At 36.6% G+C, this 15954-nt stretch overlaps 1 protein-coding gene across 1 annotated transcript in view; it reads right to left on the bottom strand.

Moving 5' to 3' along the window:
- HECW1 (HECT, C2 and WW domain containing E3 ubiquitin protein ligase 1) overlaps nucleotides 1–15954 on the bottom strand; it is a 592628-nt gene that overhangs the window by 228088 nt on the left and 348586 nt on the right. Inside the window, exons 9-10 of the mRNA XM_045827195.1 lie at nucleotides 14082–14183; nucleotides 8414–8564 (exon numbers count right to left, since the gene is read on the bottom strand). Coding sequence (XP_045683151.1) covers nucleotides 8414–8564; nucleotides 14082–14183 — 253 coding nt within the window. The remainder of the gene's footprint in view (nucleotides 1–8413; nucleotides 8565–14081; nucleotides 14184–15954) is intronic.

The following is a 15954-nucleotide window of genomic DNA, read 5'->3' as shown; positions in this document are numbered from 1 at the left end:
CCTGGAACAGGGATTAGAAAAATGTCAGTTTTAGCATCTCTTTTCTCTCCCAAAGTGCAGTGAGCACAGAGGACAATTTTTATGAGTAAATATAATCTCATTTGATGATGAAAATGTTAGCAATTTCAACACTTGTTTCGTATGTCCTTGGTTGGACCTTGGTTATCTCACCCTTTGCTGAATCAACAGACTCAAATTCCACATATGAAAGCACCCCCTGATCTTTGCTGAAGTGCAGAGCCATGATGGGGAAGCACAACACACAGGGTGTGTGTGTGGAGGGGTCACTCAGCAAGGGCAGGACTGCAGGCTAGAGGCTTATTCTGTTATAATAGAGATGAGAATCAGCCTTCAATATCTTTTCTCACTTTTTCACAGTAAAGTTTAATATTTACATTGTTGAAAGAGTTTATGAAATGTGGTAAGAAAGTCAGCTGGAATATTTAATTTGTAAACAGACACACACACTAATATAAACACAAAAAACAAAGAAGAAAAAGAACTTTCCCAAACCAAGACAAACCAAACAAAAACAAAACAAACAAAGCCTTTGAACAGATAATTCTCATTGGAGAAGCTACAACTGGTAAGAAAAAATGCTAATGGGAACAAAAATTGAAACTTCCTCCAAGAAATGAAATGTAAGAACAACCAAAATGCTAACAGCACCTCTTCATTCAATTTCGTTTATCACAATGAAAATGGAACCGAGGTAGTAGAGTATGCTGGAGAGGTAGTAGAGTATGCTAGAGTAGTAGAGTAACACAGGAGAGGAAGATCACTGTTTTTGGAGAGAGTTGATTGACCCAAGATTGATTGTTGAATCTTTGAATAATACATAAAGTACAGAGCTTGCCTGAGTATGACGTCTCCATCTCATAGTTTATAAATGCCTCATTTGTGAAAGTGACTATAACCAGAACTTTTAAAAAAGATCTAAAAGTTGTATGCATTTTTTTTTGTTATCTTCATTTTACTGCATAGTACAAAATATCTACCTCATCATTTAAAATACATGGGTGTGTTGCTTTTCTAGACCTTTTTTTCAGGTTTAATTTTAGTAATGACAATTTAAAATATGACACTCCCTATATGCATTGTTATATGCCAGTACATATGGTTTCCTGTTTTTTATTTTACTTTTTGACCATCAAGTAGCCATTGTCAGAAGCAGTTTATAAATACCAAGTAGAAGAAAGTGCTGCACATCTTGTCTCAGTAACATTGTAAAACATGAAAACATGTTGCTTGACCTAATTTTTTACATTTGAGTTGTTCTATTAAATGTGGAACATCTTACAAATTTCAAGTATTTTATACATGTAATTGTCAAGACTTAACAAAGAGTGGGGTTTGTTGCAGGCAGTGAGTTAAGAAATCCTTTCATGTATTTCTTAGCTTTAAAGTGAAGGGTTCTTAGGGCCCTGTGTAGAGCAGTGAACATGAGACCTGGTGTGTATGTTGGGGGAAGAACTCCTGTTTCATGTGATGAGAAGGTTTACTGTGAGTTCAGGCCAAGAATGTGTTATCTTGCTAGGAGATCTCAAACACCTGGCTGAGCATGCTGGAGTGAGGATCTTGAACAGAAACTTCCTTTCCTGTGATTATTCAACACAAAGCTAAAATGGCTAAATATATACTGTGAAAATTGCTTTCTTTTAACAAAAGATCAGGTACCTCCTTCAGCTTTGCAGATTTTTAAATAAAACTATATTGAATTTAAAAATTATTCTAAAAATCAAAATAAACAAGCACAATAGAAACAGACTCATAGATAAAGAGAACATATTGATGGTTGGTAGATGGGAGGGAGGTTGAGTGGATGGGTGAAAAAGTTGAAGGGATTTAGAAGTATAAATTGGTAGTTACAGAATAGTCATGGGGTGTGAAGAACAACATAGGAAATATAGCCAATAATGTTCTAATAATTATGTATGGTGTCAGATGGGTATGAAAATTATCATGATGATCACTTAGTAAGTTAAAATGTCTGATCACTGGTGTGTACTCCTGAAACTAACATAATAGTATGTCAACTATAACTGAAAAACACAAAAAGTGATTGAAAAATAAAAAATAAAATTTTTATCCATTAAAAAAATGAGGTTGTAGTAAAGCTGTTGTTTCTGGCAGAGTTGACCACAGAACCACTTTAGGAAACATTAGACATCATAATCAAACATCAAAACCATGTGGATCTCCCCTGGTCTGCTTTTTGGGCACAGAACCCTAAGGAAACATTCTACTACAAGACAATCCTAATATTTAACAGTCCCAAAGGCCTTATCCAAAATAGTGGTAAAAAGCAATAAATAGAACATCTGCAAATAAGGCAAATTAAGGTAACTAAATTACTTCTATTTGTGGAAATACTACATAACTATTTAAATGATAATCTTAAGACTATGAAGCAATATGAGAATGTTTATAATGTATTAAGTAAAATGTGAATATAAGGCTAACTATATATTATTATTACCACTATGCAAGGATGGTACATGAATATAGAAATTGAAGGTAAAGTTTTTAAAAAACTAAATCTTGGAGTAGTAGGATTATAGTTTTTTGTTTGTTTGTTTTAATTTAAAACTTCCATTTCTCAGGAAACCAATGGCAGTGGACTCAGAGAAAGTTATACTAGCCAGGACCAAATGAAATTACAGCTAAATTATAGAAAAATTGTCCCAAATAACCAATGGAAAACCAACTAGAGAGACGCCTTATAACTAAGGACTCACAGTAAAAACCACATGGAGACTGGTCGGAAGTGCAGAGGTGAGGGAGAGCTGGCTGGGCTCCATGGGTGGCAGCTAAAGTTCTAGAGGGACAGCTCAGCTGTGGGGGTGGGGTTTACCTTGAAAAGTGTGGAATTCAGAACTGCAAGCTGGGTTCCTCAACATAGAACACCAGAATCAGGAAAGGAACCCACATAACATGTGGCCATGGAAAGCATCAGGGTTTCTGTCCATCAGGGAGAGATGGCTAGAGATGCAGCCACCCTCTTAAAGGGATGACATATAAAATTTCATTTGCACTCACTCACCCTGGGCTTTGGAGGCGGGAGGGCAAAGTAAAATAGAACTACATGAGGAGAGTCTGGGGTTGGTGAACTTGCGGAGAGAGCTGAAGGGTCAGCTACCAGTATTCCTGTGCTGAGTTGTTTCCCCATACTGCAGAAAGCACCTTTCTCAGTCATAGTACTCCCTTTCATGTGGTATCAGCCTTGAGAGAAGCAATATCCCCACCCACTGGAATTTCTCTCACCCCACCCTGTGGAGCTTACACTCTGCTGAGGAGTTAAGCTTAGGACTGTTTTGGACAAATCTTTGGATCTCTGATAGCTTTGAGACATTTGTTGACCCATGAGTACTGACCCTGGGCTCAGTACTCATAAAAGCCAGCCTGGAACTCAGCTTGGATCTTTCCAGGTGTACCCATGCTTATCAGGGGCAGTCATGAGCTGTGGATCTCTGATAACATCAAATAGGTTGCCCACACATGAATAAGATAATAGCAATCAAGACTAAGTTATAACAGGACCCATATAACACACACAAGTGACATTATTAGAGTACCCCGTTCAGGTAATCAGGAGAAATGTGGCACTGTGTCCCATAGGACACCTACTACATAATGCCTCCCCATCAAGACTGAGAGTCATAGCAGATCTACCTAATACATAGAAACAAACAAAAAGAGGCAGCCAAAATGGGGATACAATGAAGCAAACTCCAAAAGAAAGAACAAGAGAATTCTTTAGAAGAACTAAATGAAATAGAGATGAGAAATTAATCAGATATAGAGTTCAAAGTAATAATTATAAGGATGCTTGGCAGTATGAAAAAGGACATAGAAAGGCCCTGATCCACTGAAACCAGCAGAACAGAGAGATTAGAGACAGGTGCAACAAGAGGTGTTCAGGGCTCCAGCCAGCCTCACCTCTTATGCAAAGCTGCCATCAACATCAAGCAGGAAAGAGCTACCCCTTTTATACAGATAGACCCCTCACAGAAAATGGACAGCTAATTAACCAGAAACTATACATAATTGTAAATAATCTGGGACAGATCAAGACCAGTGGTGGGGGAGCAGTGGAGAAGCACTCCCACCATCTACCCTGAAGACTAAACAGCACTACCCTGGAGTGACCCAGGGATTCTACCCTCGAGAACACACTAGAAACCCACTCTGTAAGCAGGTGGAGGTGGCACTGGAAGTGATCCTGGACATTAGATGAACCACTCCTAGGCCTTCTGTTGATGGAAAACAGGCAGGGCAAAACTCGAGGAATAGCCAGGCCTGAAAGAGACACCCACAGTTTGTGGATCACTTCTAGTCTCGAACAGGCTGCCTAAAACTAGATGTGAAGACTATCTTACATTTACCAGAGTGGATCCAGAAAGAGAAGAGAGGGCCACACACTAGACTCTGCTGACATATATTCCACCATAGCCTTATTCATTATTTTCATTATTGTTCTCCCACAATAAGAACCAGCAATTCCATTTCAGAGTATGTATACAAAGAAATCCAAAATACTAATTTGGAAGAACATATGCACCACAACATTCACTGTAGCATTATTTACAATAGCCAAGATTTGGAAGCAACCAAAGTGTCCCTCAGTGGGTGAATCAATATAACTACTATGGAAACTTTACACAATAGAATACTATTTGGTGATAAAAAAGAGGAAATTTTTACCCATTGCAACAGCATGGATGGATCTGAAGAACACTATGCTCATTGAAAAAGGCCAGTCAGTGAAAGACAAGTATCATATAATTTCACTCATATGTGGAATCTAATAAACAACCTGAACAAACCTATAAAATAGAGACAGACTCATAGGCTGACAGCTCTGGAGGTGGGTTTGAGGTAGAAGGATGGGCACAAAATAAATAAAACAAAGAGAGAAAAAGAAGTCATGGACAAGAATAACAGTGTGGTGACTGCAGGGGTGGGGGAAGGGCAGTGGTGGAGGCAAGTAAGGATATAGGGGGAATAAATGGTGATTGAGAGAAAAAGCTGTTTAATTTCTTTTTAAAAAGCAATAAAACTTCCATTTCAACAGCACAATAATTTCATGCAAATAACTAAACAACCCAACTTTAACTATTTAAAATAATACATATTTATATTTTCTGATTGTTCAACATGAAGGTAGAATTAGTTAATTCAAGATATTCTGAAAGTGTGGGAATTTACTTAGGAAATGGTCTTATACAGAACTCTGTTTAACTCTGGTGCCATATCAGGCACTGGAAGGAGTTATACAGAAGAATAATGTAAAAGGTAAGGACTGTTACAGAGGCAGGCATGATCAATCATCAGTTGTAGAGGAGGTAGCCACAGGCTCCGTGTGAAGGGTTCTGGAAAGTTTTCAGGGACAACATGACATTTGGATTTGGTCTTTACAGGAGATATGTACCAGCTAAAAGACAGGCAATGAAGGACTTTCCTGTGGTGGGAGCATGTGGCAAAACCTTCTTTACATTCTGTATGCGAGTGTGAAGTGTGCCTGAGTTTGAATGTGGTGACCTCACACTGCTTTTGTGCACTCAATATTTCTCAAAGTGCATCTTCTTGAAAAAATACATTTGATTTTCAGTCACTCCGTCAGGAGTCAAGGGAAACTCCTTACAACACTAAGAAATATGTTTTGCTGTGAGACAGTGGTCACTGTAAATTTTTCCCGATAACTGACTTGTTTTAAAAAAAAGTGATCCTTCTATGTGATCACATCTGCAAATGATAAAAGACTGGCAGTATACTTTCTGTGACTGCCTTTATCACACAAAATCACTGAAAAATTTTAAATGCTTTAAAGCAACAGGTTATGATAAGTATTAAAGGTGGAGGCAGCAAATATAACTTCTTTCTTAGCAAAGTCCGGCTGCTTCTCACTTTGGTTATCTCCACTTGAGGACACAGAACTTTATACACCAAAGCCTGCAAAATTTCTCTAGAGGCCCGGTTCAGAATTAATTTGGCCTAATATTTATGTTATAACACCTGAACACCATAGGTCAAGTGCTTATTTCTGTTTCTGATTTGTGGTTTTGTTTTCATATTCAAACTATACTTCTTGTAGATATAGCCTGATGATGCTCTCCCTATTTCTTTTTTTATTGTTGTTCAAGTACAGTTGTCCCCATTTTCCTAAAACCGCTTTCCCCAACCATACCCAAACCCACCTCCCACCCTCAATTCTACCCCCCTTTGACTTTGTCCATGAGTCCTTTATATATGTTCCTTCACTTGACCCTTCCCCTTCTTTACACCTATGCCTCCCACCTCCCCTTTGGTCACTGTTTGTTCTTTATTTCCATTTCTCTGGTTCTGTTTTGCTCACTTCTTTGTTTTGTTGATTAGTTTGCACTTATAGATGAGATCATATGGTATCTGTCTTTCACCCTCTGGCTTATTTCAGGTAGCATATTCTCTTCAGTTCCATCCATGCTACTGCTTCTTCTTTCTTTCTGCTGCATAGTATTGAATTGTGTAAATGTACCACAGACTTTTGACCCACTCTCTTACCGATAGGCACTTAGGTTGCTTCTAGCACTTGGCTATTGTAAATTGTGCTGATATGAACATTGAGGTGCATAGGTTCTTTTGAATTAATGTTTCAGGATTCTTAGGGTACAATCCCAGCAGTGAAATTGCTGGGTCAAAAGGCAGATCCATTTTTCGTTTTCTGAGGAAATTCCATACTGTTTTCCGCAGTGGCTTCACAAGTTTGCTTTTCCACCAACAGTGCACGAGGGTTCGCTTTTCTCCACAATATCGCTAGCACTTGTTCTTTGTTGATTTGTTTATGATGGCCATTCTGATCCATGTGAAGTGGTATCTCATTGTGGTTTTAATTTGCATCTCTCTAATGGCTAGTGATGCTTAGCCTCCTTTCATATGTCTCTGGGCCCTCTGTATGTCCTCGTTGGAGAGTGTCTATTCAGGTCCTTTGACAATCCAATTAAAAAATTATCTCCCTATTTTTTAGGCTGCTAAACAACTTTAGCTTATCTGTTCTGGCAAGACACACTTAAAGGCTATGTCTGCCTATGGGTTCTCAACAAGGTCTCTATGTAAAATGAGTTTGCTATGCCCTCTACTTTTTAGTTACAGGAGTTTTGCTGCAATCACCGTGAATGGACTCTCCCATGGACTTCCGATGCATTCATATCTAATAAAACTGGGCTGTCAAAAGTTGGCCTATGTAATACCCTCTCTTGTGGAAATCATTATAAAGAAATATGTTGCCAATGAAAGTTCTTTCATAATTCTCATTAATGACTTAAACTAGTCATTAATGACATTAATTAGTGATGGGAAGCAATGGAAAGCAAATGTCTTCCAAATGCTCAAGCAACAGAATAACCCTGGAGATTTTCACTTATAGCATGCTTGTCTGTGTAGAATGGTAATGAGGGTTTAATTTTTTTTTATCTCTGTTTATTTTTAATAGGACTAAACTGTCCACTTTTTTTCTGGCCAATACAATTGTTTTTCAAAGAACATTTGATAAGGTTGTCACCCAAACCCAGATCTTTATTCTTATTAATCCTTCACAACCTTTTCTTTATTTCATATTAACAAGATGACATGTGGGTATAATTGAAGTGGAGGCTGCATTTTGTATTCCTGATTACTAGAATTATCCCAAAGCCACTATCTTGGCCTTAAAGAAGAAAAATATCTGACATGATGCTCATAATAGGCTAATTTTGATGGCAGGTTATAAACAAAAATGATATATTTAAAAGTTCATTACTCAGGGTCTAGTTTTTAAACAAAATAATTCTAAAATATTTTTAAACAACATTTTCTAAGGTGCAATCTTTTTAAGAAGTAGTATTGCTTAATATATAGCAATTATGAGACCAGAGTAGATATGAATACAGTGATATAAAAGATGGTTCCTCTCAAGGAAGTGTTTAGAATTCTATGAAACATATCCTTAGAATTTTTACAACCATTGAAATTCCAGAACTTTTTGAGAATCTTAGAACAGATATGGATCAGTCTGGAAGAAAAATAAGTGCCTCCATGAATAATTTGGCATACAGTTTCTGAAGGGTACATGTAAAATTGACACCCTTAGTGAATATCTAGGGTGGGGTCAGGTAGAGAGGCTCCATGCTAAGCTTCTTGATTAAAAACACCTGTTTTCAAGGTTGGGCCATCAAGAAGTTTAGAGGATTCCCCACATTTAAATTACACTCAGGCTATCGATCTCCTGCCACCAAGTTACAAATACAGCTTTTTAAGTATCTACTATGAATGGATTTCTTAAAATTAATCTCTGACCTCCTCATATAATGAGAAGAAAAATGTAACACGGGATTTTTCTTTAGCTATCATTCCCCTTTCACTCTGGTTTATAGGGGCTTTCTGAATGCTGATCACCAACCGCTTATTGAGTTGTTCCATCTGCTGAATCGACCCTGATCTCCGTATCCCGTCATGGGTGGCTGCTGCTGTTGGACGCTGCCAGGTGGTTGTGCGGTTCACGTGATCCACATAAAAGACCCGCCCATGGCTGTCAATGCGAGCTTCCCAGTCTAGCATGTAATAGAAAGGCAAAAAAATAAATAAATAAAGGACAAACTGTTGATCCATGTGAAACAGATACCACCTCCAGGTCTTCCACAGGTAGAACTCACTATTCGTTATTTGATGAAGGTCAACTCTGCCCCAGAACCTGCTATGACTTCTGAGGCATTGATCTAGAATTGGCATTCCAGAAAAGAGCATACTAGTTTTATATTCTCTATGGGGCCACTTTTATTATTTTTTTAGAGATTTAATTAATTTACTTATTTTAGAGAGCGAGAGGAAGGGAATAAGAAAAAGAGGGAGAGCCTCTCACACATCCCAAACAGGGGACCTGGCTCACAACCCAGGCATGTGCCCTGACTAGAAATTGAACTGGCCGCCTTTTCATTCACAGGCCAACACTCAACCCACTGACCCAGACCAGCCAGGACTCTGCCAGGCCATTTTAAACAGTAATGTATGTTCCTCACATACAATCTATGTCAAATTCCAGTAATTTCAAAAGAGAACATGTAATGTTTATTTTATTTCTTTCTTTAAAAATTTCCATCCTGTCAATCTTCTGGGCTACTCAAATGTCAGCTGAAAGACTGTAGTTCTAACCATTTTTAACTACAGTTCTAAAATACTATACATGCAACTTTAGATGATCTCTACCTAATATTTAGTAACTTTCATTGATTGCTATTCCTTTGAGAGGGATTTGATACCTAGGGTTCCAAACCATCCTTTTGATAACTTGTAATTTCACAGTGTATATTTGACCCATTGTGGCTGCCAAAGATCTCTTGACCAAAACCAAACCAAACCAAACCAAACCAAACAACTATTAAAAAGCATCAAGCTTTTAAGTACCTTTGTTGATAACCATCCCAAACAGTAGAGGGAACCCAAGATAAGGATAATTTCTTTACTTCTCAAATTTAAACAACAACCCAACTAAAAGGTAGAATTATAGCTATATACTACATAATGCATGTAGGGGCTGGGTAGGGTAGTGTGGATGAAAAAGTGCTCAAAACTGAAAGAGCTGGCAGTAATATTTAAATATCTGAGCTTAACATTGAAAATCAATATCTGTTGTACCAAAATAGGCAAAGTTTTTATAGTCCACATGTAAAGATGTGATAGAAAATTATGCTGAAAAATTAAAGAAGAAAAAGCAAAAATTAATGCAAATGAAGGGAAACCATTCAGCCTTTTAAATGAGAAAAAGTATAGATTTGGGGAGTAGATCAGATATTAATGAAAAAACATTATTCAGGTAATGACACAACAATACTCATTTTTTAATGGAAAACTTGATATAGTATATTTATTACTATGGCTTATATCTGACATTTAACTGAGGAATTACAAAAAAATGCTCCTCTCCCCCTAAAAAACACAAAATACCAGAAAACACCAAATTTAACATAAGATAAATTGAAGAAAAATATAGTAAGATTGTATAAATAAATTCTAGGGGGTTTTGATTAAACTTAACTTCTAGATTATCCACTTATCAACTATTAGGTTTAAATGTTAATAGGTAATTAAGCTTGAACCAAAATTTTTGAAACTTCAGTAATTTCCAAATGAGTAATGGTTTGACCCCTAACTATTTTTCCCCTTGAATCCAACATGACTATTAATCATTGAAGAGTATTGTGTACCCTGGACAGTGTAGGTCAGTGGATTGAGTGCCTGCCTGTGAACAAAAGGGTGGCCAGTTCGATTCCCTGTCAGGGCATGTGCTTGGGTTGCCGGCCAGGTCCCCAGTAGGGGACATATGAGAGGCAACAACACACTGATGTTTCTCTCCAACTCTTTCTCTCTCCCTTACTCTCTGTCTAAAAATAAATAAGTAGAATCTTTAAAAAGGATTGTGCTATTCAATTCAATTGAACAAACTTCACTACAGATGAGAAATTATGTCAGGTCCTGAGGGCACATTATTCAGCACACATCCCTGTCCTTCAGGCACTCACAGTAAAGAAAATATTACTTCAGAGACAAAATTCCAGTCTCATAAATTCTCTAAGGAAAAAAAAAGAGAATGATGCAACAATAATAACTTCTTTCTGAAAGTTTCAATATTTCCAAATCACTAATAAAAAAGGATAAACACCAGACAAATTTGTCAATATATTATATATGTGGAATGCATACTTTTAAAAATATATAAAAAGTAACAGTTAAGTAGAATTAGAGATTATAAGCATGTATATAGGTTGACTTGTTAAGAATTAACTTTCACATATTTAATTCCCCTGGCTGGCATAGCTCAGTGGATTGAGTGGGGGCTGCGAACCAAAGTGTCGCAGGTTCGATTCCCAGCCAGGACACATACGTGGGTTGCAGGCCATGACCCCCAGCAACCGCACATTGCTGTTTCTCTCTCTCTCTCTCTCTCTCTCTCTCTCTCTCTCTCTATTTACCTCCCTTACCTCTCTAAAAATAAATAAATTAAAAAAAAGAATTAACTGTCACATATTTAAAAAATGATATCATGTAAATAAAAAACTTTCCAAATGGAATTTCAGGCCTCAGCATGCCCTGATGATCTTGACACTGTGTTTCCTAAACAACCCCTGAAAATGATACCTTAATGAGGCTGGAGCAAGTTAGAATAATTTATTTCCATCAATTAATTTGTAACTGAAGGACCTACTATATACTAAATTATATATTTTCCATGAAGTCTAAGAACAATGTAGAGTGTAATAAAATATCTTTGGTTATGATACTAATACAAGTAAAACTATATAATTTTGTATTTTAACAACTTTAATACCATGTTTGTAGTCTCAGCTTTTGAACTTCAACCACACATTCGATTGCCTTTTTGACATCACTGCCTGGATGACATCTTAAATATAACATGATCAAAACCAATCTTCAGAGCTTTCCCACCCAAACCTACTCTATCTGCAACCTTCCGGTCCCATCTCAATTTAAGGCAACTCCATCCTTCCAGGTAAAAATTCTTAAAAACAGTCTTGACTTCTGTCTTTCTCCCACATGTCACATCTAATCAGTCAGTCAGCAAATTTACCCATGAAATGCATATTCAGAATCTGACCATAGCTCACTATATCCATGGCTCCCCTGTGGCCCAAGCCACCCATATTTTTTTAACTAGGTCACTGCAATAACCTTTTGATGGGTCTCATGTTTCTGTTTTTCCTTCTCACAATTTAATTCCAAGTCAGTAACCATAGAAAGCCTTTTAAAACCTTAGACAATGCCACTTCTTTTCTCAAGACCCCACAGTGTTCCCTTTTCATCCAGAGTAAAAGCCAAATCCCTTAAGTGGTCTAAAAGGCCCTATAATTCAGGGGTGTCCAACTTTTGCACATCTCTGGGTCACACTGAAAGAAGAGTTGTCTTGGGTCACACATTAAATACAGTGTGACATGTAATCACAAAAAAATGCATAATGTTTTAAGAAAATTTATGATTTTGTGTTGGTCTTCATTTATAGCCATTCTGGGCCGCTTTAGCCTACAGGTCAAGGGTTGGACACCCCTGCAGGTGATCTGGGTCCCAATATTTCCTTAATGTCATCACCTACTACAGAGACACTTGTCTCCTTGCTATTCCTTAAACCCACTAGGCAGGCTGTTTTCTTTTTTCAGAAAGCTCTTTCTCACCGATACCTACAAGGGTAACTCTCTTGCCTCCTCTAAGTCTAGTGTCAAAGGTTGCATTCTCAATGAAGCTTACCTGACCACACTATTTAACATGTCAAACCAGCCAACAACATGAACTCCAGATGTCCTTACCTGCTCTACTTTTGTTGTTTGATAGCACTTACTACCATCTAACATATTATATTATTTCTTCACATTTTTTATTGTTTATTATATGTCTCTATCAGACTGAATTATAAATTCCATGAAGGCAGGGGCCTTTGTTTTGTACCTCACAGAACATAATAATTCCATAAGTAGTTGTTGAATGAATGACTATCAGTAATGGAATCATTCATGTACTATTTGAGATTATCTGAGTAAATTTAGTTGCTGGGCTTCCCTACAAACCTTTCTAATATTTTTTATTGTTACATGGACAGAAAATCAAAGCTTATCTGGAGAATTTTGTTTTCATTATTTAAAGCTGTTTATATAACATAATTACTTAAATTAGACTTATATATTCAATTACATACATAATATCTGTATGTATGAGTAGTTACTACTTTTGCATAGATTGGAAGTCAATTCATGCACACATGCATTGATTGAGTTATTTGTTGTAGGGAAAGTATTCTTTTCCTTCAGAACACATGTTATAGATATTTTTCAGATAAGTGTTAACTAGGAAGTATCTATAGCAGCATTAAAATTTACTATTCATTTGTGGAATACCCATAAATCAATGTATAAATAAAGAAATCAGATATCAAAAGTTAAAGAATTTAATGTTTGGCTTGTCCCCCACTCCCAAAATATGGTGTTTTTTAAATGTATACAGATTAAACATATTTGTTGATTTTTCACTGAAAATTACAACTGACTGGAAGAAAACAGGCATAAGTAAAAATGATATCATATTAAAAAGAATAGATAAATGAAAGAATAAGCATTTTTCCTTTTGAAAACTGTTACCACTTGATGTAAGTAGAGGCTAAATATAAAGAAATATTGATTCTTAGCATCCTGAAAAGACCTTGCAGTTATGGAATTTATCAAATCTTAAAGGTTATCTGTGCTTGAAAAACAAGTCTAAACCAAAACAGAGATGTTACAGAAGTCATGAACATATGTGATGCTAAGTGGGGTGTCATCTCCTTCTTATAAATTTATTATAATGGTATATTATGAGATTAAAAATAGAATGATATCTAGAACTATTTAGTCCAAATCTAGCATTTTAGTAAATGAGGATATTGAAGTTTTACTTAACAAATAAGAAAACTGAGTCTCTGAGAGAGTAAATGATTTTCCTAACTTCAAATGACTAGTTGGATAATTATTAATTACACATTACAGTTACCAGGAGAAAATGATAAAGATGATATATTTTTTAAAAAAACCCTAAGAACTACAGAAGAAACTTGAGGCTGTCACCTCTTGATATAGGTTATAGCAAAGAAAATGCAAGGTTCTGGGTTTTGGTGGATTGAAATGTTTTATTGTATAGAGATGCTTGTGACATAACAGGTCCAAATAAGAACAATAGGATTATCCACTCTTGAATTGAAAGCTTTTAAATATAAAATAGTACAATATGAAACTTAAAGGATATATACAGTTTGCAAGGACCAGCCAGTCTTATAAAGAAATGTTCTCCCTTTCAGAAGTTGAGGAGCACTGAAAATACTAGGTTATCTTTTCAAGATCACATGCTGAAACCATTAGTTTAAAAAATCCAAACAATTTGTATAGTAGATGCTATATTGGTTTTTGATAACAATGTAAAGTATTGAGTTGAGAAAGAGTTTGAATGTTTACATATGAGTTCATACTGACCTATTTAGAATTGATAGAAAGAGTTAAGACTAAGAGTTATGACAGAGTTTAAAAACTAAAGCTTACTTGGTGGAAGAGGCTCATCGATTGTTGGGTAGTGATGATGTTCAGGCCTCAAGGAAGGAAGCTGGCTTACTGGCTGGGAATTATGGAGTATTGGACATTCACCTAAGGACAAGATAGTCAAGATATTCAGGTTCACTCATTGTTACGGCAACATGTTCCAAAAAAGCACGACTTTGAAACAAACTACTATAGAAAAATAGCCCAAAGAGGAGGCAATCTATTTTTGTGTCAGTTTACTATATTCCCAGTTATTCATGAGAAAGGAAACAGAGGTAATTACTTTTTTTAAACCCCAAAGAAAAGACCCAAGCACTTCATGACTATATTTCACAAAGACTGATATATAGGGTTAGGGCCTGAGTATGTAACCACCTGAATTACCTTGATGGAAAGGTAGCATCAAAAAGGGACACAGAAGAAAATTAGCCCAGCCTGACTTTAGCCCAGAAAAGAGACAGGCCTGTTTGAGGGAAGTGGAGCGTTTCTAAGGTCCCATGAAAGCTCAGTGGTCTTGGGCAAAATTATTGCTCCTTGTTTGAATGGGCTCCTTGTTTTGTCAGAGGGATGCCAAGTTTGTTTTTCACATTTTGTTTTTGAAGTGAACTCTTAAACGGTGACTTTCCAAGGTGGGGTTAAGGAATTTATGGGTCAAGAAGGTGAATTCCTTTAGCATAGAAGCTAGTGGTTTGGGTGGCGAAGCCAAGGAGCTATGGAATTTTATGATTGTTCCAGATTATTTTGAGAAAGAATCAGACAAGCCAGGGTCCTCTAGAAAGAGGAAATGACAAGAGACAATGAAAAAAGATAAGAGTCAGGAAAATGGAGACAGGAAAAATTGAAACACTGAAGAGAAATAGAAGGAAGAAGAAAGACAATAAATTTTGGAAATAAGCAGCCTCTCAATGCATGCCCTGATTCTTATTATAGACATATCTAATAATATTGTCAGTCAAACTTATAATGAACTGAATAGTGTTCTAGAATGGTGTTCCTATTTTACAAAATCCTCAGGTCCTAGTAACGCTGTGTGTAGCGTGGCCGTGTGGAAGGGAGGCTGACAACAACTGCAGAAGTAATTGTTCTTGATCATTGGAGAGCTAAGGGGGCCCAGATCAGAACACAGCTTCCATTCAGACTGGTGTCTCCACTCCCTCTACCTCACATCACCCTGGCTTTATTACAATAACCCTTATTGGCCAGACACAAAAGTCAGGCCTTCTCCTTCTTCTCCCCTTAGTGGCTGATGCAAATAGCAAGTGCTATCTTATTTCTTGGGTCAAAAAGGAGAGAAACTATAAAAAACAGCAGGTAAGATCTTTGTGGGATCTCAAAATGCAAATATTTTCCAGAATGTCCATACATGGACAAGATGATTATTTCTTTTAATTCTATATTCAAAGAACTGATTAAAATATAAAATAATTAAGATGGACATTAGATAACTTTAATTTAGTAGTTTAATTCCTCGAACTAACAAGAAAATAAAAATAGAGAGGTATGCAGGAGCATAGAGTCCTTTTAAATTTAGATACATTTCACAATTTTTTGCACAAAGTCTGGTATATTACTCAACCTCTTGGGGTCCTCTGAAACTTTAAGGAAAGCGAAGGAAGATGTCCTTCATGTCAGTTAACAGCTCCATGTGAACTGACTCTTATTTCAAAGATGGGTTCTTGTCTGTCTTTATATGTGCTTAATGTCAGAAAACTAAAAACAATGGTACAGTTGTTATATCATCAGTTGCTGTGTTTTTTATTTAGCTTCTTGAAAACAAAAACCAGCAAACTTACCTCTTGTAATTAATTGAGTCAGCCAGGTTAATAACTCATCCAAGCTAGTGGTATTGTCACTTGCAGGTGTTAACAGAGTTGAT

This window comes from Phyllostomus hastatus, unplaced genomic scaffold, assembly GCF_019186645.2.
Source record: "Phyllostomus hastatus isolate PE091 unplaced genomic scaffold, TTU_PhHast_1.1 phas_scaffold_78, whole genome shotgun sequence".
Classification (NCBI taxonomy): domain Eukaryota; kingdom Metazoa; phylum Chordata; class Mammalia; order Chiroptera; family Phyllostomidae; genus Phyllostomus; species Phyllostomus hastatus.
Note: the sequence above shows the minus strand (reverse complement) of the source record. Positions and strands in the feature narration are given on the sequence as shown.